Source organism: Chiroxiphia lanceolata, chromosome 1 (assembly GCF_009829145.1).
Source record: "Chiroxiphia lanceolata isolate bChiLan1 chromosome 1, bChiLan1.pri, whole genome shotgun sequence".
Taxonomy (NCBI): domain Eukaryota; kingdom Metazoa; phylum Chordata; class Aves; order Passeriformes; family Pipridae; genus Chiroxiphia; species Chiroxiphia lanceolata.
The window spans coordinates 97,200,266-97,227,296 of record NC_045637.1 but is presented as its reverse complement, the minus strand read 5'-3'; the positions used below and the strand labels follow the sequence as shown (position 1 = coordinate 97,227,296).

At 37.9% G+C, this 27,031-nt stretch overlaps 1 protein-coding gene across 1 annotated transcript in view; it reads left to right on the top strand.

Moving 5' to 3' along the window:
• The window catches only part of TGFBR1 (transforming growth factor beta receptor 1), a 34,151-nt gene extending 12,374 nt beyond the window's left edge, over positions 1 to 21,777 (top strand). Inside the window, exons 4-9 of the mRNA XM_032708897.1 lie at positions 565 to 795; positions 8,018 to 8,185; positions 8,758 to 8,914; positions 14,884 to 15,008; positions 15,667 to 15,797; positions 17,180 to 21,777. Coding sequence (XP_032564788.1) covers positions 565 to 795; positions 8,018 to 8,185; positions 8,758 to 8,914; positions 14,884 to 15,008; positions 15,667 to 15,797; positions 17,180 to 17,305 — 938 coding nt within the window. The 3' untranslated portion in view covers positions 17,306 to 21,777. The remainder of the gene's footprint in view (positions 1 to 564; positions 796 to 8,017; positions 8,186 to 8,757; positions 8,915 to 14,883; positions 15,009 to 15,666; positions 15,798 to 17,179) is intronic.
• The last annotated feature ends 5,254 nt before the right edge of the window (positions 21,778 to 27,031 follow it).

The following is a 27,031-nucleotide window of genomic DNA, read 5'->3' as shown; positions in this document are numbered from 1 at the left end:
GAGTGTAAGTTTTCAGCAGTAAGTGTTGCTGATAAGTGTGGTTTAACTTTAAACTTAGAAATGGACGGTCATATCTAATGCTAAGTAAATTTAATCATTAGCAAAAGTATTCTTAAGCTGCTTTGCCAGGAGAGTTATGGGCAGATCCTTTTTCCAAAAATAAAGTTAAAAAAACCCAAAAAACCAAACAAACAAGCAACCAAAAAAACCTCCCTCAATCGAGGTCCTGATCGCTTCATGGTTGTTTCTTTTTTTCATTTAAATAAAATATTATGAATCAGCAAGTGCCCACATTCTTAACAGAAAGGAAACGTGTGTCATGTTTTTAACAATTGTAGCATAATGTAATATAATTTGTAACATAATGTCCTAGAGTACCTGTTTTGCTGGCATTTAAGGTTGAAGGCAGAATCCTACCTCTGCTTGTCAGCAGTTCACAACAAGCTGAGAGAATGTGCATTCTCAGAGAAATACCTTAATGGAATAGGATCTCATTTATTATTTGGGATAAGTGCTTGTTTTGTTAGAGTGATATTTAAGGTTAATGTAAAATCCTCTTTTCAGGTTTACCTTTACTTGTGCAAAGAACAATTGCAAGAACTATAGTACTTCAAGAAAGCATTGGTAAGGGTCGCTTTGGAGAAGTTTGGCGAGGGAAGTGGAGAGGAGAAGAAGTGGCTGTGAAGATCTTCTCTTCAAGAGAGGAACGTTCATGGTTTCGAGAAGCAGAAATTTATCAAACAGTTATGCTACGCCATGAAAACATACTTGGATTTATAGCTGCAGACAACAAAGGTTGGTGATACTATGAATTCATTTTACTGTTTCTGTACCTCGTCAGAATAGACAGTACGTGAAGGGGAAAATAAAGTTGTGAGGATCTTGTTAAGAGTAGCAAGAAATGATTTTGTTACTAGAGCATTTCAGGGTTTGACAGGCTTTTCATAAGTTTAATGAAGGAAAATGTCTCTTTTCAGGAAAACATGCTTTCTATACATTTGTTTAAAATGCTTTGGTATCAAAAAGGAGATACCTTATCATGTGAGCCCACACATCTGTTGAATACTTGTACCTGTAATTACCTAATAGCCTGATAATATACATGCTTGGAACCAAAAGAGATCTAATCTCATTGTCCCGATATAAAGTAGGAGGTAGAAGATTTATTTTTAAGGCTGAGTTATGAGAAGTTATTCTTTCAAAACTCCAGTTAAAAAGTAAATTGGAAAAATGGAGTTAACGATTTGTTCCTAGCAGTAAAAAACTATACCTGCTTTCTGGAGCTCTCCTGATAAGTCTTTAAATATCCACTAAGAGGAACAGTTTAAACATTTTTTTTCAGCTTGAATTGTTGTGGCTACAGTAGATTAAAGTTTCTTGGATTTTCCTGCAGTCCAGTTTAAGATGCCAGAGTTTACTAAAACCTAAACAAGTTTTGAATTTCTTACCTTAAGGGGAGCTAAGATGTTACCCTGTTTCATTGAGGTACTTTCATCTGAAACTGCATGTTTCACCACAAATGGCCTTTGACTTTTTTGCAAAGAAAGCAGAAAATTCTGTCACCTTAAGGAGGAGTCAAGAATTCACACACATGCTGAATTCTTAAAGGGCTCTCAGTTTTATGGGAAATTCCTAAATGGTTTTAGTGTAGTTGAAGTATATGTGTAAATAGAGGGTTTTTTTAATTACTCCTAGATTAATTTCAAATTTTTATATTTATATAAATCTGTAGAATTGGGACATAATCCAAGAGATTATGTGGAACACTTCTCCAGGAAAGGATTACCTGCAGTTAACTTGCTCCTAACAGATATTTGTGCAGCTTGTTATCCTCCAAGAGCTTGCAGATCTATACCATACCAGGCAACTTCTTCCTGCAGCTTATTATGCTTACCATTAGAAACTGTCTTATTTTCATACTTAAAATTGTACTGGCTATTACTAGTACCTACAAGAGCTTGAGTTTTTTCTGGTGGACCTACTAGAGTATCTGGAGCCTGGGTTTAAAATTAGATTAGTTGCATTAAAACCATAAATGAAAAACCATTGCTGCAGAAGCTTTAGCTTCTGTATGTCACTTAAAAACATGGAGGATGTATTACAATACCTTGGCTATAACTTTTAACAAAATCCATCAGTGGTTAAGCATACCAGTTTCTCGTTTTGCCTAAAACCCTCAGGTAGTTTGTCCCAAAAATACACTTGACTACTCTGCAGAGGAGGTATGAGGAAGGCTTCTTAAATGATTGGCTTTCAAAAATAATTTCTTGATTACTGTTTTGAGTTCCAGACAAAATAGCGTGAAGTTCCATTTGACTTGATCATCATGAGGTTCCTTTAATATAATGCGATATGAAATTGTTTCTAGTTTCTACTGTTAATATGCTTTACATACAAAGACAAAATACTTAATTGATAGCTCATGCCATTATTGGAGGCTTTAGGGCTTCAAGGCAAGGCTCTTCTATTTTCTTGAGAACTAGTTGGTGACTGGTTTACGAAAAACGGATAAAAACATGTTTTGAAAATGCTGCTATTCTTGACTTCTTTCTAACAGTATTGCTGTCTGAGCAGATGTAGAAAGTTGTGTTATTTTTAACTCATCAATGCAGAATTCATTCTCAGTGTAACTGTCTACCTTCTCTCAGTGGGGAAATATGTACCCACCATTCTCTCTCTGGGTTAAGAATTCAGTCCTGAATATTGAAGGAGGTAAATACTTCAACTCTTGCTAAGAATACTTCAGACCACCTATATCCCATTAAATGGGAGGACCTAGAGGGACAATTACGGGGGTAGTTCTTTCAGTTTAGCAAGTGTGCTATCCTGGTACTCTGAAAGGGGCAGGTATATCACAAATTTGCCTTTAGAGACCAAAGGCTTAACAGTCTTTCACTGTAGATGCTGGTACTAACTGATAAATACTTATTAGGTGCTGGGTGCAAGATGAAGTATTCTTTCACAGCAATAATATCTGTGAAGGATTTACATCCATTTCTCTGTAGGGCAGACTGCTGAATGCATTCAGGAGTTCCTACAGCCTATCTGGAATGCACAAAGTCATTAGACTGCAAGATGTAACTGCATTTCTGAGACGTTTCGAAGATGACTACAAGAGATACAGCAGTACAAGTATTTTTAAAGTTGGCAAAGGACTGGTGCAGCGGAGCTTTGAAACAAAGTCACGCTGCGTTTCTTGCTACTGCTTAAAGGCATTATTTAGGTCTGTCCTCTTACTGCAACTGTATGGTTTTCACAACTGCCGGGGAACATCTGTCTGGCCATTGTAGTGTACAATTCGTGGAAGGGGTTCCTCTGGGTAGGAGGGTGTGTGTATAGATTAGAGCTTGTGACTATCTTCACTTCTTGTTCTACTACACCATTTAGACAGTCCTCACACCTTAATGGCACATCCTCTTTCTCTTCTTCCCCAGAGCTGCATGTTCAGAAGGCTATAGGAGCTGGTCCAATCTATCTGCTTCCCATCCCATAATTTACTGGGAAATAGGTGCTGCTATTAAGCCAGCTTGAGAGCTGAGAAGCAATGAATGATTTTTAACTGCAGTTGTGTTCTGTCTGACAAGTATTTGTGTTCTGGATAGCTCTGTGCTTAGCCACGAGTGTACACTAACTTTCAAACACTGCTAGGTCAGGGAAATTACTTTCAGGGCCATGTGTTGTCTTGTTATGAACCACCTAAAACACACAGTTTGGGTTTTGTGGGGTTTTTTTGTTTTGTTTTGTTCTCTCTAACCCAGATATTTAAAGGTAAAGTGTATCAGGGACTACTTATCTATGCTATTCTACTAACGAAAGTGTAGTGACAGCAACCTTGGTTTACAGTACTAAAAGTTTCTCTTGATTAGCTGTCTGTAACCATAACTGTGTAGTCATGGTACAAGTAAGGCAAAGTCTTGTACTGCACGCTTCCAAAGCACTAAAATACTTTGACCTCCCTTCCACTTAACTGAAAGCTGCACTTCCCTTGGTGGAAGTTTTGTTCAGAGTACCTTTAATGGTAAGCAGAACCCCAGGAATGATGTTAAGCAACATGCTGCAAAGAAGTGAGCGGAATTCCTTCCTCTTGAGAAAAGTAATATTTGAACCATTTATTCTTTTGAAGCTCTGGCTTTAGCCTGAGAATAAGGAATTTGACTGGAAGGTCTTGCTAATCTACATGGTTCAAGTGCTTTTCATCAATTTAATCAGATGACTATCTCAATGTAATAGAGTAAAGCTGTTTTGCTAACAAAACACCAGTCATCCTCCAGTCACTGACATCTCCCTGAATATCTCATTTCTAAGAGTTTTCTCCTTACACATTCCATCTGAATCTTATATTTTCACTGCTTTTTCATGTTGGGGTTTTTTTGTGTGTGCTACATTATCTCCATGCCAAAAAAGGCTAAATCTGTGCTTTAAAACACTTGACACATGACATGACACTACTGAACACATAGAATTAGGCAGTTTCTGTAACAACTTCTATACATTCAACTTGTAACATAAAGTTATGTTTGAAAACCCTTGTACCAAGCAATACTGTCACGGCTTAAAACCTAGTATTTGATTTAAAAACAAACATGTACCAAGTCAGAATTTTTGCTTTGCTAATGCCAATGTGAAAGAAGCATTTTTCACTTAAGTGAATTCACTCAATTGAATTTTAATTGAAACTTGATTATATATTTGATAAAGCAGTTGTTATAAATTCCTTTTTTCAACAGTCAGCCTGACTAAGGTGGATGTTGCTGACTAAGGTGTTTCTCAAACTGTAATCAGTCTCCTGATTAACAAGAAGTCTAAAGGCTTCTTTACTCAGAATTTCAATTTAGTTTTTTTAGAATTGCAAAAAGAAAGCTTTTACCTCTGAGTGATTTTGATGGTCTAAAATACTTTTGGGTCTCTTGCAAATAGATGAAATAACCATAATTAGTCTCTTAAATATATTTCTAATAACATATGTAAATTTTTTGTAATTTTCTTCAACATTCTGAAATTGCTTGAGATTCTTGACAGTTGTGTGTATATAAACCAAATTAGATTACCTTATCATGGAAGGCTGTGCTACTGTGTGTAATTACAACTGAGTGTAATTACTTTTTCTTACCTGATAATGCAAATCCTGTGATTGAAAGCTTCATGGCGGATGCTGTTTACTGTGCAGCCAAAAATACTCAGGGTCAGGTTAATTATTACTTGGTAATAATTAACTACTGTCAACAGTATAAAAAGACTTAAGTTTATCATAATGTGTTCTGCTTCATGTGCTAAAAAATTTTATAGCTTGTCAAATACAGCAAGGCAAGGAAAACATAGTAGGTCCCCTCTGATAGCTGGACACTGTATCTATTGCTGCATTTCAGCTTGTCTGTAATTAATATTCATGTAAGCTTGGGTGCAACATTGTCTCTTATCAAACTCTGGTTGAAGGGCCACAAATACAACATATAATAGGAAAAAATCATGGCTCCTTTCAGAATGGATGGTAAGGCCAGCTTTATATTTTCTTCTTTGGAAGGAAGGTAAAAACTGAATATTAAGGCTTGCAGGTAATAAATAGGATAAAACTGAAGTAGAAGTCTGTAATCAGCAGCATATTCTCCTCTTAGGTGGCCATGTAGAGTTAAGAGGGAGGAACTTATGCAAAGGCACCATAGTCTTGATTCAGGCAGTGATAATTATTCAGAAACTGACATCTTTTAAAGAGCTTATATAATCACAACAGATCTGGTAGATTAATTAAAATTAGTTTATTTCTCTGCTTTTTGCTGTCTAATTTAGACACCTGCTGAGGTCTCTCATTCATAAGAAAGAGGAGAAGAAATAAAATACAGGACCAAGCAATGAGTGTGTATGATGTTAATGCCTAGGAGAGGATTATTTAAGGCAATGTAGGGTCATAACTGATGAAGCAGTAGGATAAAACTGAGTGAAGAGAATATTCTGAAGTGATTAAGTTAGTTTACTTTGGACTTTTGCAGCTCTTTGGAGCTCTTTGATTATATGTATTTGAGAGTATCTCTTATGTGGTTGTGAACTCATACCTGTTTCTAATGGGTCTATAAGACTGCTTTTAGTGAAGCTAATGCTGTTAGATTGACTTTTCAGAGACCATGATTCTCTTTGAGAAAAGTCACATTTAATACTATGCTGAGTTAGATGAGTTCATGCTTGGATATTGCAAAGTAGCAAGAGAAGGAGCAGTTCTAGAAAATAACTGAAGCTATTTAAAAAAAATCTTTAATTCCCTTATTCTTTGTTAAAAAACAAAACTCAGGCATCCCTTCTGTGCCCAAGTCTGGGCATATTATAAGACTCTTCCTGCTGCAATAGCAGCTTTCTAACAGCCCTTTACAGGTTAGAGCATGTGACTGCTTTCTTTTGCCTGTTTAAATTAACAACTTAGTCGAGACTGTTCTGTGAATGTAGCAAGCCAGAATTCTCTTTCCATTATGGGAATTATTTGAATGTAGATTAGTCTTTTATTTCCCTACTCTGAAGTATTTGGAGGCTTTTTTTTTTTTTTTAGATTGTTTTTAGTGGTGTTGTCACTGGCCTCCCTAGGAACATCCAAGTAAAAGACATGCTTGCAAATTTTCCCATGCCCACTGAAGTGTTCAGTTAAAGATAAGCATAAATGCTTTCATGAAGGTAGTTTCTGCCAATCCGTAAATCAGGCATTTTGTGCCTCTGACTTTCCTGAGGCAAGTGTGTTCTTTGGAAACTAAAAATTTTTCAGTGTGTTTATGATAGGAACTAACTCCTGAATTTACTTCTCTGCTTCATGTTCTTTGTATTTAGTTCCTGAGTAATTCTTAGGGACTAATACATAATGAGACATCTTTTTGACTTCTGCTGAGTGTTCTCACTTGTTCTGAGCACATGTGGGCTGTATAATGCAGGATAGAAGTCCAGTTGAAATCTTCTATGGGATAGTTAGTCTTCTAAAGAGATGAAAGATTCTTCTTCAAAAGTTGCTAGCTATAAAAGCACTTCTCAGCTCTGCCACAGGAGAGTTGCTTTCATAACAAAACAAAATTGGAAAACCTCTTTAGTGGCAGAATTGTTCTTTTCCGAGTGTGTTTTTACATCTTAGGTAAAAAATCCTTTTGCCCCTCTCTTGATTTAGATTGCTTTAATAGTCTTCTCTGTGTGGCTTAAAGTTCAAGGTATTTTGTGTCCAGTACTTTACAATGTGAACAACTAAGTTCTTATCTGTCATTTATATGCCCTGGAATATCTACACATGTATTATGGCCTGTCCTGTATTTTACAGTTCAGCAAAAAGTCGTGCAGCAAACTGGTTTTCTCAGTGTTTTTCTTTACTCTTGTGCCTCCTGGAAATCTCAATTTTGGCTAGCAATTTAGAGGTCACTAGAGGTGGGATTTAACTTTTTCCTTGAAGTCATGTGTCCAATTGCTGCTTGTAAGCTTCTACTCTAGGAAAAAAAATCTACCAGCTGCTGGTAACTCTGGAAATTATCTCCCAGGTTGAGGGCAGATTATGGGAAGACTGAAGGAGTTAGGGAACATAGCTTGAAACACTTTTTTTTTTTTTTTTTTTTTTTTTTTTAAATTAATGGTTGGCCTGGACAATACTGTACTAGACTGATAGTGACAGGATTAGTTTTATGTTGGGCATTCAGCACTGTTTCCTGCCTCCCCACATTCCAGCAGAAGAGTTGGGAATGGCAGGGCCTGGCTAATAACCTGAATAATTCACTCTGAATATTCACCTCAGAATTACGGTGACATGAGTTTTCTATGGTTTGTCTTCTAGTTTAAATAAAAGAATACTTACTAAGATGTTCGGAAAGCCTCCCGTGATATTGTCAGCCCTTAGAGAGGTGTTTAAATGTTACAGGGATAGAAATAAAGATTTAAGAGTCTAACTTGCTGAGTTAACTTGCAAAACATAATTTGTACTTCATAAGCATTGTATAGAAGTGGAATATGTGGGTTACTTGTCTTTTGTGTGTGTACGTGTGTTATTCATGCCAGTGTTATTTTGCAGACAATGGTACATGGACTCAGCTGTGGTTGGTGTCAGACTATCACGAGCATGGATCACTCTTTGATTACCTGAACAGGTATACAGTAACAGTGGAAGGAATGATAAAATTAGCTTTGTCCACTGCCAGTGGTCTTGCTCATCTACACATGGAAATTGTTGGCACACAAGGTAATCTTACAATTTTTCAGCTTGTCACATGGACATTGGTCACTGGTTGGTTTTCTGTTTGTTTTTTTTTTAAATGACACATCAGTAGTTCATTCTGCTATGTGATAATTTCTTATTAATAGAACTTAATTTGGACGGCTCTTTGTCTTCCTTTCTATGGCATTGTGATGTAACAATCATTCCTACAAAAAAACCTATTAAAGGGCACCAACTAATGGTGCACGTAGTGTCTTCTTAACTTCAAGTTGAGACAACACTAAGGGTCTATTTCCAGAAACGTTAGAAACTTTTTTATGGGAAACAGTATGTCTGTGCTGTAAATATTTGCAGGAAGAGGGAAAGGAGCAGTAGAGTGGTGTAATATGGTAAACATGAGGCACTTTCCTGAACAGCCAGACAATCCACAATGAATGATTTCAGGAGTTACCTTGATGCACGTAAAGTGTCAGAACTGGAAGGAATTCTGTAACTTCAAACAAAATTTGCACCGGGCTTAGAATAAAAGCAGTTTGATTCTTTTTTTTTAATTTTTTTTTTTTGTAGATATGTTATTTCTATTTTTTCCCTTCCAGGCAAACCAGCAATTGCCCACAGAGATTTGAAATCAAAAAATATATTGGTGAAAAAGAATGGAACATGCTGCATTGCAGACCTGGGATTGGCAGTTAGGCACGATTCAGCTACAGACACAATTGATATTGCCCCAAACCACAGAGTGGGAACAAAAAGGTAAAATCATTCACATGATGTGCCAGGCAATGTCTATAATAAAATGCTTTGTTTTTTCTTGTCCCATATAGGTTTTTGTTGATATAGATATAAGCAGCAGGGAAATGTAATGGCAGATATAGTTAGAGAGTAAGAACTTTAAAGCATGTTGATTGTTGGCATATGTAAAATACTGAAAACTTACAAAATATTGTAGATACAAGTATGTATTAAAATAAGAGACTTCAAGACTGATGGTTTTAGAGACTTCAGTGCTTTATTCTTGCCTTGTGTTGCATGAAAATGTTACTTGCAGCCCAACCAGGCAGGAGTGTAAGACAGGATATTAACACTGAAAGTAAAAAGCTGGTGTTTTCCAGTGTGAAGCCTATATGGTAGAACATAAAAGGTGCAGAGTCTTGGACATGTTCTTTCCTGGAATCACATTTTTGAGAGAAATACAAGAACTTAAAACAGCAGTCCTCTTTGTCATCTAATGCATAGATAGAATCATCAATGGATGAGTCTTTTAAAAGACTACTTTTGCATTTGGAAAGACGGATTTTTCTTGCCCTCAAAAGAATTTGAAGCTGTTTAACTCCATCAGCAAACTGCATATAAACTTATTGGCTGTAATTTAGCATTGCTGAACCATCAGACAATAATAACTGTAAGCCGTTCTGAAGATAAATTTCCTTTAGTAAGCTGTGCAGCTATACAGCATACAGAGATAGCAGCACTAACAGTGAACCATAGCAACCATTGGGGATGTTGGGAATTTTTTGTTCTTTTGATGCCTAAAGGTTCAGTGGTATGGCAGACTGAAGTTTGGACACTTGTCATGGAGAAATGTGTGACAGCCAAGCCTATATGCCTTAGCAGTGTTAGAGAAAATTCTGTTTTGATGTTGCCTAGTTTCCAGTCCACACATAAAAAATACTTTTTTTATGTATCTCTATAGGTAGTGATATTGCAGGGGAGGGGGGTGATGTGCGTTTTACTGTGAACTAGGATGCCCCTTGAGCTGTGTCTTTTTGGAAGGAAAAAACCCCAAAACATTATTTTAAGGCTCAATTAACTAAAGCTTTTAGAACACGTACTGAAAATTTATTTTTCTTACAATTATATTGCTGAAGTTACTTTGTTCTAAAGCTCTGCTGTACTAGTCCTTTGCCAGCTTTAAAAATACCACACAAATTGTCAGATAGGATTTATTTTCTGAGCTACTGCTACATTACAAGGTAGTGGGCATTATTCCTTTTCAAAGTCTCTAGTAATCATTGGTAGTGAAACAGCAGGCTTACTTTGGAACTTGTCATTGCAAACTGAGCTGCATGCGGGACACATACCGCGTGTGATTTTGTATTTTCTACTACACGTACGTGCCAAGAAAAACAGTGTACAAATCGGTTACTCTCTTTAGTCTGGTCGTTGGAGAAAGCATCCGTTCAGCTGTGTCCGTAGATCCCACTTACCAGATCTCTTCTTGCATAGGCATTTTTAAATTGCTTGTTCATCTGCCCTATGTTTCTTCTCAAGGGTAAAGCTGTAGCAACTCTTGCTTACTGCAGTGGGCACCTGCAGGACTAATATGTTTCCCATTTAAAAGACATAAGTCATTTCTACCTCTCTGAAAATTGCTCATTCTTGTAAAAGGCTTGGTCCCCTCTTCTCCCTTGTGCATTCTTAGGTAACTCGCTCTGCACCTCTGATTAATTTTTCATAGTACAGGTCAAATCTTACCTGTTCAGTGACAGTTTTAGCTCCCATTGATTGCCACCACTGGTAGCTCTTCTGCACATTGAAGCTCTGTGTACAAGTTCAGGGGGATTTGACAAAGTTTATATTTCTCTAATGATTGTTGTAAAAAATGTATGGTCTAGGGAGCAAGCAAACTCACTCTTGGGTGAGTGAATGAGGTGTTGAGTCAAACTGATGATCCTTCTTTTCTGACTTTGTTTCTTTTCTGTTCAGAGGCTTAGCTTTACCAGAGGGTGTGAACTGTGTGCTTTCATAGCTCAGCCTGCAGCATAAAGCAGGGAACATGAGCTTTAAACTGAGAAGGAAATAGAATCCCTCTCTCACTCCCTGAGGCAAGTAAAAAAGCCCTCATTCTCATTCTCTTTTTATTTCTTTTAGAAGTGTGGCCTAGCTGTTGCTTTTGGTAGTTCAAATAGGCTGTGTTTAAAAGACATTTGGCAGCAAATTCTTCCTTCACATGGGTGCTTCTCTGAAGTTTACCTGAATCAAATATGAGCAGAATTGTACCTTGTGAGTATAGGCTTCATGAAGGGAGATGTCACAGTCAGTAGTGTTGTGTATGGGTCTTGTTTGATGACACCAAGCTCCCTCTATGTTGTACACAACATTTAGGCAATTAATACTGAGCTTTTGGGGTCAGGAGGCACCCAAAGTTTGGCAAGACCATACTCAACAAATCTGTAAACTTGTGCTTTCATTCTTGGATGATACAGAGCTGCAAACCTTGTTCAGAAGGTCAGAGTTAGTCTGTGTAGAATAGCTCTCTCCAGAACCTAAAATACTCTTTCTGGCAAGCAATGCATTTCCAGTGCATAAGCTGACAAGGAGGTGCCTGCTTCTCTCCCTTTTGTGTAACAGCCATGAATGGCTCATCTGCTAACCTCACTTAGATGACCTACTTGCCTTTCACCTCTCTTCTTCCAGCAATAATCTCTCAGACTTTTTGAGCAATCACCATTCAGTGTTATGGAAACCAAAGTCAATCTAAATGCATTGATCAAGGATCATGGTAAGAGGTCACTTTGCCAATAAATTCAATGGAAGTCACACTGGGGGGAGGGAGGGAGCGATTTTTTGCCACATTCAGGCCTCTTATGGTCTTATCTGTTAAACCCCTTGTCTTTAGAATGATTTACAGAAACTGAGACAATCTCCCTTATTGCTTGTTTAAGTGATTCTGGCTGACCTCTTGCACCATGGTTGAGGTTTTTGGTTTGGTGTTTCTTAAGGTCCATCACTCTTCTCATCCCCATGTGATCTTAAGATAGAACAAATATGCTTTGTGCTAGGTTCCAAACTGATTACTATACTGTCAAGCACATGGAAGTAGCACAAGAGTATTCAATAATGCAAAATCCTTGGAGAGCATTAAAACACTCACCACAGTCTTACATTCTTGATTAAGATGTTTTTGATATGGTGGACCAGAACTATTTGAGCCTTGTCCGTATTAAAGCTTGTGACATGTAAACTTAACTCGACTCAGCTTCCATTCAATAATTACTATTAAAGTAAACCTTACATTCCACTTCAGACAGTTGTCCTCTGCTTTGTGCTGTGTTTATGAATTGTGAGGAATTTGTGTGCCTTAGAAGAACTCTCATGTCAGCAAACCTTGTTCTGGGTAGTTAGAACAGATGCAGCTACTGGTTGTGGTTTTGCTCCTTTTTTTGATAGCCCTTACTTCCTTGTGTCTGTGTAATTTCCGTAATACACAGTAGTGCTGAGAGAGTTCTGAAGGGTGTGATAATCCTGAAATTTATTTTAAGTAGTGTTTCTTATATTCTCTCTACCATCTGTGGTACTGCAAAAGAAAGAAAACCCTAGTATTATGTGATTAAATGAAATGAAATTGTGCCTAGGCTTCTGTGGCTGTTCCAGGCGCTGTATTCTACTCCAGTAATCTATACCTGTTGCTTTCTTACCAGTCAACAGTGCTCTCCAAAGCCATGGTGCCATTCTTTGCATGCTTCATTCATGTCAGCCTGAGACTGAAGGGGCAGTGATGTGGAGAAACACACTGAACTCTTCTAAACACTACATAGTGGATTTAGCTGCCAGAGCCATACTAGAATGAGAGAGTAAATACTGCAACTGATGTTGACTTGATGCAGCAAACACCATTCATTCTTTCCAGCAGCCAGTGAGGATGCTGCTGTCAGCAAGGTCCAACACTGATATTTTGCTTGACGTTCTCACATTAGGCTTAGTCACTAAACAAGGTAACAATCGCTTGGATACCATGACCAGTTTTCAGTCCTTGTTCTCAGTTGAAAATTTGTCACAGATAGGTGTGGTTTTTTTGGTTGGTTTTTTTTTTTTTGGCTGAGAATGTGGATAAAGTAAGCTTGTGAGCACTTGTTAAAGTGTAACCCAAATAGAATTTACTATTATGATGAAGAATAAGCTGCTGCGATGGTAGTGAGCCTTTGTTCTTTTAACACTACTGGTTTTTTAACCAACGCTTCACACCTATTCCCTCTCTAGTCTTGTTAGGGGATGTTTTAAGTGGCTGCTATAACTTGTCAAATTCCTGGAACTGGGACTTCCTCCTGCCTGCCCTCTGGAGCCCAGCTGGTGTGTCCTCTGTTCATCTGAGGCCCATGGATGTGGCTGCTGCTTCCGTTCTTGGGATTCAACCAGTCATACACAGACATATATACAGTAGTGACAGGGCTGATTACACAGATTGCTATGCACCATGTGCTGTCTTCAACACCCACATAAAACACTGTCAGAACTTGTATAAAACAAAAGTATAGACAGCCAAGTCTCCTTCCTTCTCTTCAGCTGATCAGAATTGAACTTCGTTACTGAAAAGCACACACTCCCTTCTGCAGCCTCACAAGTCCATGCATGTTTATGAATCCCTCAACCCTCCATACAACACTTTCTGTGTCTAATGCTCTCTTTGGTGCTCTGTGGGTCTCCTACTCACCAGCTGGATTAGTGGACAGTAGCAAACAGGTCTTGTATGCACCCCTACATGCATGGATACCCTCTCAAATACCAATTTGCCCCCCCCCCCATCAAACATCCCTACCTAGGCCACCTAGTTGCTGGTCTAGACCAGCTTGAAGTTGGCTAGAGAATTACAGCCATGTACAACAGCCATGTATACAAGGTTTGGGGAAATGCAAACCACCTGGCCCACCCTAGCAGCTGGCACCCAGGCACGTAGACCTGTGACTCCCATTTCAGTTGCTGGTGCTGGGAGACCCTTACTCTGCTTTTCTCATCCCCATTCTCTCCTGTAGCTGGTACATGTAAGGTGTAACCGTGAAACCTGTGACCCATGGTCCCACTTCAGTGGGACTGAAGCAGAGACCCTCATTTACTCCAGTTGCTGGCACCAGGGGTTCTTTTACCTGCTCTCTGACTACAGTTGCTTGCCCAGAATTTATTCACACTGGTCCCCTCGTAGTTGCTCCAGATATTTGGTCTTAACACCTGTGGACATGTACTCCTAGGATCTGCATTTCCCCTTTCAGCTACTGATGTTGAGACCCTCCTTCTCCCTAGTTGCTGTGACCCCAAGCCTGAGGGCACCTTCATCCCTTGTCCCACTCCAATTGCTAGACCTGAATTCACTCATACTTGCCTCCAGTTGCTGACATGTAGTTCTTAGAGAACATGTGCACATGGGGTTGAGAGTGAGATTGCACAGAAAAATAGTATTTAATAAAATAGGGTACACTGGGGAGCAGACTGGCAGCCTTTTGTGCAACCTGACCCCTTTGCTACCCTTTTCTATCTATTGCCCCACTTCTGTTCCCTTTCTCCTAAACATTCCTTGATAAGCATTGCATAGTCCCACAGGCCTCCCTTGAGTATCCACAGTCCTCATGTTCCTCTTGTTTTCTATTTATTAGCATTCACAGTGTCCAGACTGGGCCTCTCTAAAGCTCTGAATTTCTTAGTAACCTATCAATTAGCAACTGGACACTTTTGGTCTTTGTTGTTGTCTCTGTTATCCCTTGTCTGTTTATGGCTCTACTTGTTGGTAGTTTCACATTTACTTTTTCCCCTCATTTCTTTGCTTATTCCTCTCAGTTTACTTATCCCCTTTGCACTGAAAGGTCTGTGATTGAATAACCTTGATGAAGCAGATTTTCCTTCGTTCTCTTTTCCGCATAAACATTTTAATTTGGTTTTGAGCTGATCAGTAGTAGTGAACTTTCTCTGCTCTAAGTGTTTATGAAATTAAATGGGTTTTTTATTGCAAACAGGTACATGGCTCCTGAAGTTCTAGATGATTCCATAAATATGAAACATTTTGAGTCATTCAAACGAGCAGACATCTATGCAATGGGATTAGTCTTCTGGGAAATTGCTCGGCGATGTTCAATTGGTGGTATGTGACAATCTTTACAAAATTGTATATACTAAGAAATTTTAAGTAACGTACTCAAACTTATTTAGATTCTGATAACAGTTTGCTCTAAAAACAGTGCAAGATAATAGCCAGTATGTCTTAGACTTTCTAATTGTTAATCCTGTAAATGATGACTGGTCTATTCTACCTCATTCTAAACTGATGAACCATACCTGTTGAAGAAAATAGGAAATATTCATGTCTATTTTTTTTCCTAAAACTTTACATAGAGTGGAGAAAAGAGTGAAGTTAAGTGTTCTGTGAGCAAGGGGCAAACACCACAAGTGAGAACTAGCTAAAATGTGTTCAGATAAAATCTATACCTTATTTAAAATGAAGCATGCTGTTATTAATTATATTCTCTGAAGAAGCATGTCTTTAGTATAGCATATGAAAGATTTAACATAGCTTATATCTCTTCCAATTTTATAAATTTTAAATTCTTCAAGGGTAATGTAAATGCTCCCAAGGTATGGTTAAGGGGTTTTTTATTATTTATTTATTTGTCAGTCAATGTAATGTAACTTTTAAAAATAAAAAACAAAAACTGGTAGGGTACTAATAAGGAAGATAGTAAAAAATGGAGAATATGTCATCTAGTGTCAGCTAAAATAAAGCCATTTTCAACCTATTACAGGAATCCACGAAGATTACCAATTGCCATACTATGACCTCGTTCCTTCAGATCCTTCTGTTGAAGAAATGAGGAAAGTTGTGTGTGAGCAGAAGTTAAGGCCCAATATTCCAAACAGATGGCAGAGTTGTGAGGTATTAACTAACCTTGTTAAAGCCGCTTTAGCAGACACTAGAGCTTTTAGTGATTTCAGTGGCTTAAAAACTGTGCTTGTTGTTGAACAGAGAAGGGCTGCTTCTAGGAGAACCTAATTAATTTCATTCTGATCATTGTGGCTTTATTAAATGTCGCTGTTCCTTGGTTATACACTAGTATTTAAATGCATTTTCGTAAAAACTAATAGTTAATACTGCATGCAGGATTCTAGGATCCTTCCTGTGAAGGATAGGTGATGCTATTTAAATTAGAGCTAGTCTGAATTATATTATGCAGAAAGCGTCATTGCAAATAAATTTTGCAGTGGAGAGTTGTGCTGTGTCTAAGTGGAACTTCCTTCATAGCAGCCTGTATGGTGTGGTGTTCTGGATTTGTGACCAAAACAGTTTGATAGCACACTGATAGCTATTGCTGATTAGTGCTTACACAGCTTCAAGGCATTCTCCATTTCTCATGTGAGTTGGGGGTGGACAAGAGTATGAGAAGGAACACAGTTGGGACAGCTGACCCAAACTGGTCAGAGGCAATATTCCATTGCTCTGGGAACTCAGCTAGGGCTAGAACCAGTGCTTTGTGATTCACAGCTTAGGAGAACAGCTGTGGTAGGCTACAGGAGGAGTAAGGGATTGATAAGATATGATGTACATTAGAGGGAACTAGGTTGTGGCACGTGTGAAATGAATGCATGGGTGAATGCCTGAGATAGGTGATTTGGGAAGAGAACACAGGAAGGAGAGAAAAGCAATGATATTCACTAACAAGCTGTGGAGTTATTTTTTTAAATGATGGCACTTCAATCCTGATAACTTCCTATCAGTATAATACAGCTTTCAGTGTAAAATTTTGGAACATCTTCAGTTTTTGTGATTTGCTTTGTGAATGCTACTACACAAGTAACAGACTTCAAAGAATGGTTGTTTAAAGGATACAAGTACTCCAAAAATTTTCAGTCTCATTACAGAGGTTTGATTTGAGGAAGATAGATGATAAATTTCTTAATTGCTTTGTACTGAACTAACTCCATAACTGGAGGTACAATAAAAAAAACATATTTTTGTCTAATGTGAAAATTCAGAAAACAGTTACAGACAAGCTACTAATTTTTCATTAAAATATTTTTTCATGGACCAAAAGCCTGCTGTAAAATACTGGGTTTGCTCTACAGTGTTTAGAGAGTTTTGGTTTTCTGTAAATAAAGTAAGAATTTAATTTTATTTTTTTTTCAGGCAGCACACTCTTCCATGCAGCTGTAGCACTGGTAGTAGAGTTCAGAAATGCATGAAGAGGCTAAGGCAGAACAGTGGTTCCATGGGCTGCATTGGAACAGCAGTACATATAATGACTTGTCTTTCCTTTGCAGGCATTGCGAGTAATGGCAAAAATTATGCGGGAATGCTGGTATGCCAACGGAGCCGCCAGGCTGACTGCTTTGCGCATTAAGAAAACATTATCGCAACTTAGTCAACAGGAGGGGATAAAGATGTAATCCCGGATTTGCTACCGAAGAACACTGTAAAAATCCCTATCTGCACCAGAGTGGCGTGTTAAGATGGTTAATTGTTCTACCTCACTGGGGGAACAGAAGGATATTGCTGCCTTTTAGTACTTCATAGGAACGTCACGTATTAGGATTTTTGTGGATGTGCTAAACAGTTGTGTTGGGTCCTTTCTGTGCACTATGAACCTCTTTCCCAGGTTACTTACAAAACATCATGTATTCTAGTTTTATTAACTTGTAATTTTTTATTTGGAAAGTTGATAGCAGGTTTTTACTAGTTAACTGTGCTAAAAGTAGGAGGTCACTTCTAAAATGGAACTGGCTCACTATATTGTTCTAAAGTGCATCGATGGCTCTTCAGGCAACTTTATTCCTGGCTGGTACATTGACTATTCTGAACCACTGTGTCAATTCCTTGATTCAGATTGTGAATGTACTATTGGAGTATACTTTGCTTGCTATTAAGGTAGTGTATCTTTTGGACTCTGACCTTGACTTACAAATTGACCTCATTCAGTTGTGGGAACATAACTTATGCAACTATACTTTATATATGATTACTGGTTTTTTTCCACTTCTTCAGAACATTACATTGCCTTCAAAACAGATTGTATCACACCAGTAAGTGCCACTTTTGAGTCTTTTAATGCAAAACAGTAGGAACGTATGAAGCCTTTGGTGCTTTTGGTTTCAAAAATACAAGTTAAAAATCAACTGTTCCTTTGCCTAGCTAAGATCTAACTCTCACTTGTTTCAGCAACATAATTCATGGAATATTTTTGATTTTACCAAAATCTGACTCTTGATACCACTGTAGGAGTTTTAACTAGTGTAAGCTAGTAAATTCACAGTCATATTTTGTAATTGTCAAGTTATAAGTCATAATTATGTAGATGATTTTTTTTTTAATGAAGTGGTACTTCTAAAATGCTTGAAGTACCTCTTTACTTCAGAAAAGTAGTAAGAAGAGTAAAATGTTCTTAAGGGAGACTTTGTTTCATTAAATCAAACATGAAAAGCATATTTTCTGTGCAGTTCTGCTGAGTCTTAAGGCTCAAAGAACAATATTTGCAATTAAATGAGGATTAAGTGCACCTGTAATTAGAGAAAGTTATTTGGGCTTTTGTACTAGAAAGTTCAAAGCTGCTTAAAAATTTTATGTGCATATATGTTGTGTGCCTCATACACAAAGTGGTGAGCTACAGAAAGTGGTGAGCTGCAGGTCATTGGATACAAATACCAGAGGATTCCAGCAATCCTCTTCATAGTTAGAAGAACAAAGCTTATGGTGACTTGTGTTGTCGTAAGAACACAGAAGAATATGCATGGCTTTAGTCAAGATTTCCGTGAGATTTTAAGGGTATCATAAAATCTTCACAAACCTGTATAGAAATTGAATTGCTGCCTGCCCAAATGTACAACTTCTGGAGGGGACGGGAAGAATTAAATGGAGAATTGTCCTTAAAAAACTGCTGTTACCAGGATATTTTAATTGCAGTTTTAGGAAGAGTCTGGTTGACCTTTGGTTTCATCAATGCCCAAAACAGTCCATAGTATTTCAGTGTGTAAATATGCCTGGCAGTTAATATGCCCCCTCACCTCCTACTCTCAGAACACATCTGTACCCATCCCGTTACACAACACACATGGCAATGTTATCTTTGCTTCCCTTTCATCCCCCAGCCCACTGAAAGTTGATCACAAAGGTGGTAGCAGTGATTGCTGACAGCAGCATAGTCTGTGACGTGGTAGCTAAAGCAGGAAGATGAGTGGGGCCTAGTAAGAAGAGGCTACATAGGTGATTTAAGCCTTACCCAAGATAAGCCTTTGCACTTCACTAACTTCTGTGTTGTTGCCTGCTTGGAGGTCAGTTTGGTTGATTTGGGAATTACAGACCCTCAGAGGTTGAACTGCAAATAATGAAATGCTTTATTCGGCCACCTTTATGGATGAGTTTACTCATACTGGAAGACAGCATTCAGGAGAAAAGGATAAACTAAGGCAAGTTCTTGGAAAACAGTTAGGCTTAAACATATGTACAGCTGTCACAGTTGTGTTTGTTTGGCACTATCTAACAAGTCAGGCTTCAGGCCTCCATCAGTCAAAGCTGAATTAAAAGTTACTTCATGTAGGTATTTAAATACGCTATGCCTCTGTGCACGTGGACAGCTGTGCACCACAGCATTTTTCAGTTATGAGCGTTCAGAAAAAAATCACAGAATATGGTGAGTTAGAAGGGACCCACAAGGATCATTGAGTCCAACACCTGGCCCTGCACAGGACCATCCCTAAGAGTCACACCATGTGCCTGAGAATATTGTCCAAATGCTTTTTGAACTCTGTCAGGCTTGGTGGTGTGGCCACTTCCCTGGGGGAGCCTGTTGTGGTGCCCAACCACCTTCTAGGTGAAGAACATTTTTCTAAAATCTAACCAATGCTTGAATATAACTTAACTCCAAAGCCGATCTACCTGGCATGTCTCTCTAGCAAGTTCTATATATTTAGGCACGTATTTAAAGAAAACAGATCAGTGTCAGTGTGCCTTATTGTAACTCCATGATAATGTCATAGGCTTCCTATTTAGCTTTGTTAGCTTTTTTTGTAACTTTGTTACAATTCAAGTTTTCATAGATGTAGTTGGGTCCTTACCATTGATACAAATGATGTAGATCATACTTTAGAAACATCAGGCTTCTGTCCTGCCTCAGATCTCTATAGTTGTCTTGATGGTAACATGAGGTGGTAATATAATTCATCAAATAATTTTTTTAGTGGCTTTTTTAGCACCTACAAAACTTTATCAGCATAATGTTTAATTTCCTAAAGTATAAGAAACAGTTCTGTGTCATTTTAAAGGAGATCTACAGCAGCCGAACAGCATCATGGCATGTGGATTATTCTGTCAACTGTAGAGGTTTGTTACATTGTCTCAACCACCTGCAAATCTTCATTCTCCTGAATTGCTAGCAACTATTTTTACTCTGTTCTAATATTTTGCTTTGTAATAGAACCTTGCAAAAACAAAGCACAGAAGGATGCTTGACACAGTGTATGACATTAGGAACACTATTTTGGAACAACCTTATTATTCATATTGGGCTGCAGAACAGGAAAATTCTGAGTAGAGCTATATGTATCCTCAGTTCTGACACCACAACTTCAAGCTTTGTTCTTCTTTTCCATTATATCAACTGAACACCTTTTACAAAGGCTGTGTCTGTATATATTATGTAACTTTAAATGTTACCTGTGTAAGATCATATCTTATATATATGGACACAGGTACACATAAGTATTTTTTAAATTAAGATTGTAATATCACCAGATCTGCTCTTGGAAATCCAGGGGGACCAAAATATTTTAGCATTCAAAATATTAATTTTGTATCATTTCAAGTATATACCAAAACAGTTTCTGATTAATACTGATGCAAATGTTTATTGTAAATATTACATACATTATACATCACTTAAGTTTTGTGGATTTAATCAATTTTACATGTTAGTAGCATTGAAGCCTCAGTTTGGTTTACAGACTTGTGACCCGGGGGATGTGGACATGGAGAACAAGGAGCATTTGAAATGGTCTGATGCTGAAGAGCCTGAAATGTCATTTTTGGAATGCTGGAATTCTTCAGGGACGTCACAACCTTAAAAGCTGGAATTCTGGGAAGTTTCTCAAGTGGACTTTCCAAGTATGACACACTGTCACCCTCCGATGGTTCCACTTGTAATCCTAAGAAAGACTTTGTATATAGGTAAAGACATTGGGATTGACTGACTGTATGGGGACGTGAAGGTGTCAAATGAAGTAAGAGGCTATTTTATTTTTTCAGTAATGGCTCTGTGATTGCCATGAAATTCACCTTTTAGTTAGTTCCTGGTTTACGTTGTGCCATTGAAATGATTGCAAGGTGTTAATCATTGTGTTTAAAAAACAAACAAACCCTTCACCATATCAGTTGCTTTAAAGTGAAATTACCTCTTAAAAAACCAAGGTACATTTACCTCATGTGTATATAATGTTTAATATTTTTCAGAACGTTCTCCAGGTTTTCAGTTACATGTTTCTAGAAATATGGGTATTTCTAAATTTACAACTTCAGCGGTACTAAGTATATTATCTGGTGCCCCAAAACACTTTAATTTTCTGTATTTTATTGTATTAGCAAGTTTGCTGCTTTGTCACTGTAGCACCTGCCCTTACATAGCTGTGTGGATACTGCCTTGTAAATTTTACTTTTTTGGATGATTTGAGGATCCTGTACAGATGCGTGTCACTTTTCTAAACCTTACCAAATTGTGCATTTCCCTTACATTTCTGAAAATATGTATTGTATTTGTAGAGTATACATTTCAATGGATTGTAAATAGGGTAGTAGAAGAGTGGATGCTTATCTTAAGTGCTAACACTACAGTAGAAAGATTAAAGCAGTGAAAATAAATAACTTTTTTTCAAAATGCATGAGTTGTCTTTCAGAGCAAGAAGTTGTGGGTAGATATGGGTTTGCATGTGATATTCTTCTCTGGTAAAATGTGGCTTTACTGTGAATTCCTTTCCTCAGAAGAAATTTCTGCTGGCACAAAAATGATAGAAGAATTTGTTAATGCTGAGGCAGTCCATCTCATCTGTGCTATGCAGATAATGTACTGCTCTTCCTTGTGTCCTGCAGTAACAGTTGAACAAGAATCTTGCTGGCATGTCTAATCTCCTGGACAAAATAACTCATGACAGATTTTTCTGTCTCTACTTTTATATATGAGTAGAAATAACAGAGCTGCTGAGGATTTCAGACTACTTAAACAGCTCCATGCATCCCAGAATAGCAAGTTAAATTAGCTTGTGTTGGAGTGAATTGTTTCTGTGCAAAACTCTGGTTTAGGCTGCTGTTACATTTCTGAGGGAAACTGAAGATTTAGACATGACAAAAATAGGACATCTTGCCCTTCCATAACTTTATGTGCCTCCCTTAATTTTGACTTAGAAACAGCCAGACAGAATTATGAAAAAGTACTTGTTCCAGCAACCTTTCTCCAAAAGGGGAAGCGATAAGATGTCCAGAGAAGGCCAATAGCTATGTCAAAACACTGTGTTGCTGTTCAAATGCTTTTACAGGAAGTATGATTATTTGGCTGAAAATGCATCCCTGTGAGTGGCTAAAGGAAGGCCTCTGCTCCCACTGCAAGCAACCAAAACTCAGTAAAATCCTGAATCCCTCTCCTGCATCTACTAGGTGATGAAATGTATGGTCTGGAAATAGCATAGCAATGTTGCTGTTTACCACACTTAGTTTTTATTAAATAGTCTTCTGTGCTTCATGCTTTGAGGGCCTGAGCCTAACCACTGAAAAGCCATAAACAGCAAACAATTACCTCAAGTAACTTAAATGTAAAGATGTTTTAAGATCATTTTAGAGGAGACACTGAATTTAGAAGGTCTGAATGCTGGTTTGGATTGCAAGTCAGCATGAAGAGTGGCAGACCTTCAGCTGAATTTAAGTGTGGGGTGTTAAAATGGCTTCTTTTTAGTACCCACTGCACTGAAGTAATGAATATTTTCTGTAGGTTTAGCTAACAAGAGAGTATATAAACAAACCACTTCTATGCAGTACCAAGTATTGCAATTTTCCTTCTATCAATTTTTGTGATATTTTTAATTGATGTAGAGTAATTGATGAACCCAGTAATTGTAGTATAGCATAAAGGTGGTCTTTATGCTATACTAGAAAATAGTAGAAAATAGATTCCTTTTAAAATAGGAAATAAAAAATTACGGATTTCTCGTTCAGTGCTCTTACTAGCATTTTTTATCTATCAAGCCAAGCTGTGATGTTTTAACTGGAACTAACAGTGTTCACTGTTTTGCTGATGAAACATTTACTAGAACCTTACACTGCAAACCCCTTTACCCACATGATGGGCTGCTGTGGTTTTGAGTCTCAGAATTCTGTTTTGGAGTGGCTGGAGTTGTTCCAGGTTGTTTTCTAGGTTGGAAAAAAATGTAGGCACAGCATTTCCTTTGTTAACTTGAGTAGACTGCAAATAAAGTGTCCAGTAGTGCTTGGGAAGCCCACAGCCTCGAGTCTTCCTGAGAGAAGATTTGAAGATTTAAATCCCCAGTCTCCAAGATATAATGGTACCAGAAATCATTACCTCTCTTTTGAAGAGCAAACTGTGCTGATAGGTTCCTATGCAGGATTGCTGTGTTTATTGGTATTAAAAGAGCTATATGGAGATACTTTCAAGTTCTTTTAAAAAGAAATAATTTATGCTAAAGGCAGTATATTCTCTACATTTCCAATTAAAACCAGATGGTTCCTTTAGGCCATTTGAAACCTGGCTCAAGTTAAAGAAACTTCTTTAATATGTTATTCAGCTGATATATGTTTAGGAACTACTGTTTTTCACATCATGTCACTCAGTTTTAGAAAGTGAATGGCAGCTTGGATCTTTTTTCATCCAGTGGATCTTCTCTGCTGGGAATAATTATATTGGTATTTTTGTGTTGCCTTTTGTGTGTATTTAGTGTTGTAGTATGAAGAAAGACAATTCCAGTGCTCATCTTCCTTTCTTACTTGCTTACTTCCCCTCTCTGCCTTAGCTAAGGCAAAATTCTGCTTGCTAGCATGTGTGCTGAGTCACTGGCACTCAGCTCACCCCATCTCCCTACAGCTGCATTTCCTGCTCCATGTGAGAAAGGCATTTGGAAAGCTGGGGGCAGTCGGTTTTAGTTCATTTGAAGAGGTACTCTTTCTCTGTGATTTCTCAAGCTTTTCTTTTCTTACAACCTGGCTCTTGGAGACTTTCTTCTCAAGTAAACTTCTGTGAGAAATTTTATCCCAGTAGTAGGTCTCACTCTCCTTGAAGTCCTACCTTTATTGTTATGAGGGGAGAAGAATTTTCACAGGCCATTCCTGACATGAGCTCCCTTACTTGTGCACACCTTCACACAGAACACTTCACAGGTCACTGGTTTGCTTTTGCTTTGGCCCCTTACTGTTTGAAATTTACAGGATGAAACATCTCTATTGTGCACTTGAAGTTTGCAGAATAAAACATCTCTGATATGGACTGTGACTCCAATATTCTTAATGTTCAAAATCTCTCCTAGATTTTCTTTTGCATAAAGCAGTTCAAAAGTGTACCGTAAAACACAGCAAACTCTAATGCTTTATTTCTTCTGTAATGATGTTCTGGTTGAAATAAGTTGCTATTGCAAGATTTCATTGAGTGACTTACAGAAGTACACCCCTGTATTGGTTTATGATACCATCCTGAGAAATATCTAAACACTAGCTGGATATAATTTAATGGAATTACTTGGGAGAAAAAGGAGAAGGGTTACGAGACTAGAGATCATTCAATGTTGTCTTGAGTGAAAGGATCATTATCATGTTATCCCTATTTGAACTGTAAAAAGATAGAAAGCTGTTCTGGTTGTAATTCTTAAAACCTATGCTTTAAAAAATACTTTGTTTACAGTAGCCCTTAAGAAAACCAAAAAGATAGAAATAGAATCCAATCAAAAGACCAGTGGTGTCACTTTGAACTCGTTAACATATATATCAGCATGTGTTTCCTTCAGTGTCCATCTGTTAGACACAATTACCAAGGCAGTTACACTCTGGGATAAATGTAAAATTTAAGTGAAACTATAGTCTTTATAGGTCTAAATTGGTTTGAGTTTCTCATTTAGAGGTTAATGCCCTCCTGGGTTATGACAATACTAAGCTCCTACAGACTCATATTTGATCAGAAAGCTAGAAGATTTAGAAGAAAATTGAAGAGGTTTTGTTTTTTTTTTCTTTTGCACTCTTGAGGGTTTAAGTTTCATTCACATGCTTTATCTCTGTGGTATTGGAAAAATTAGGTGGGGTGCCCAAGGCAAAGACATGCACTTCTGAAGCAGCAGTGGTGTTTAAGGAGCTTCCAAGACAAAGTTCTATGTTACTGGTTCCTAAGGCATAACTGCTCTGCCAGCGGTCTAGTCGCTGGGGATTTCATGTGTTTTCATGCATTTGTTTTTCCTTACAGTCATGAGCACTATTGGAGGTGATTTATATAGGCCAAAGTTCAGGAAGGTGTTGTCTCTAGAGACAATCTGTTTACAGTGTCTGAGCTGGAGTACAGGAACTTTATAAATTATTACAGATGTTTTACATATGAGTGACTGATCCCTCAAATGCAGACCTTTGTGCTTTTTCTGGCTCCCTGTCAACCTCTTTCAAACTGTCTCCCTGGATGAATCCTGACATTTGGGAAGTAGTTCTTGCTGAGTATGTGATCGTGGGCCTGAAAAAGGTGATCAGGCTGAAGGAACATTGCTCATCTCAGTTTTCAAAAAGGGAATACTTTGAAGACTTAATGGAAGAAACCAAAGCTGATTCTTAAGCAAAATTCTTCATACCAGGCCTTACTAAAAGGCATGCATTGGAAAATTTCCATAAAAGCAAGAAAACAGTATCTAAAGTCAGAGGCGATCACAAAGAAAGGAGGTGAGATAGCTGGACACCACTTGGTGTTGCTTGGGCACAATTTAGTATGGATTGATGGCTTTTTACCTAGCCAAGCATTTCCATTCACGTAAACAAATATCTATCTATTCACAACACCAATGAGACAGTGAAATGCACACCCTGAGAAATGAAGTCATCTTTCTCAAGGAAAGCTTGGGAGTCATCTGACAAGCTAAAAATAATTATAGAAAGAAGAACATCATAGAAGAACATAATGTGGGTGGTTTTGAAGCTCTCTAATAAAGAAATAGCTGTGCAAAACCATGAACATGCTCTGATGCAATAAAAATTCAGAAGACATAAATACGACAAATCAAGGATGAAAAATCAAGGCTAAGAAAGTGAGAGGGAAAGAAACAAAGCTGTATTGCTAGCAGTTCTCATACCATCTGTGCATACGAGGAGGTGCCAGACAGAATTTTGCTGACACATCCTATTTTGAAGGGGATGTTGAAGATAACATAAGTAGTGCATTGTCTGTACTGTCAGTTTTGGTCTTTCATACAGAAAATCAAACCAGAATCAGTTTGTTTTCATATATACTTGAACAACAGCAACAAAAGCACACCAAAACATGGAGTGTTGTAATCTGGGTAGCTAGAACACTGAGGTACAGAGAAAGCACAGCTCTCCCATAGAGAAAAGAGGAGTGAAACAATAGGCACTAAAGGAGAACATGCTCCTTATCTAGAAGCAAAGCCATGATTCTGTTTATATATCAGATAGCTATAGTGAAAAGACATAAAACAAGCTGGAAAATAGTGATGTAGTGGATTATGTTTCTGCTGTGAATGTAGGGAAAAAGTTATCCCTGATTATTCCATTCTGCAAAGGGCATCTTGCTGATAGCTTCAGGGAGCCAGAAAAAGCAGTGGGCTTTGTTATCCTCGTCTGTGATGAGGCTTCTTCCCTTGCTTTCTCAGAAAAGCAACAGATAGCTTTATCCTGTAGCAAGTAATACTAGGCAGCTTTAACAGTGTCTGCAGACTCTGTATTTTAGTCTCCCACTGCACACTCTTGATTAGCCCTGCAGTTACTCAGGAAAGGACCACAGTTAATTCACATGGGACAAATACATAGTGAAATAGCAGCCAAGTAGTGTATCAGGGAATGTAAAGACCATATCTGTATGTAGGACAAAGATTTGCTGCAGTCAGGTAAATTCTAGCATTGCTAATGTTTCCAGACTCCCCACAATT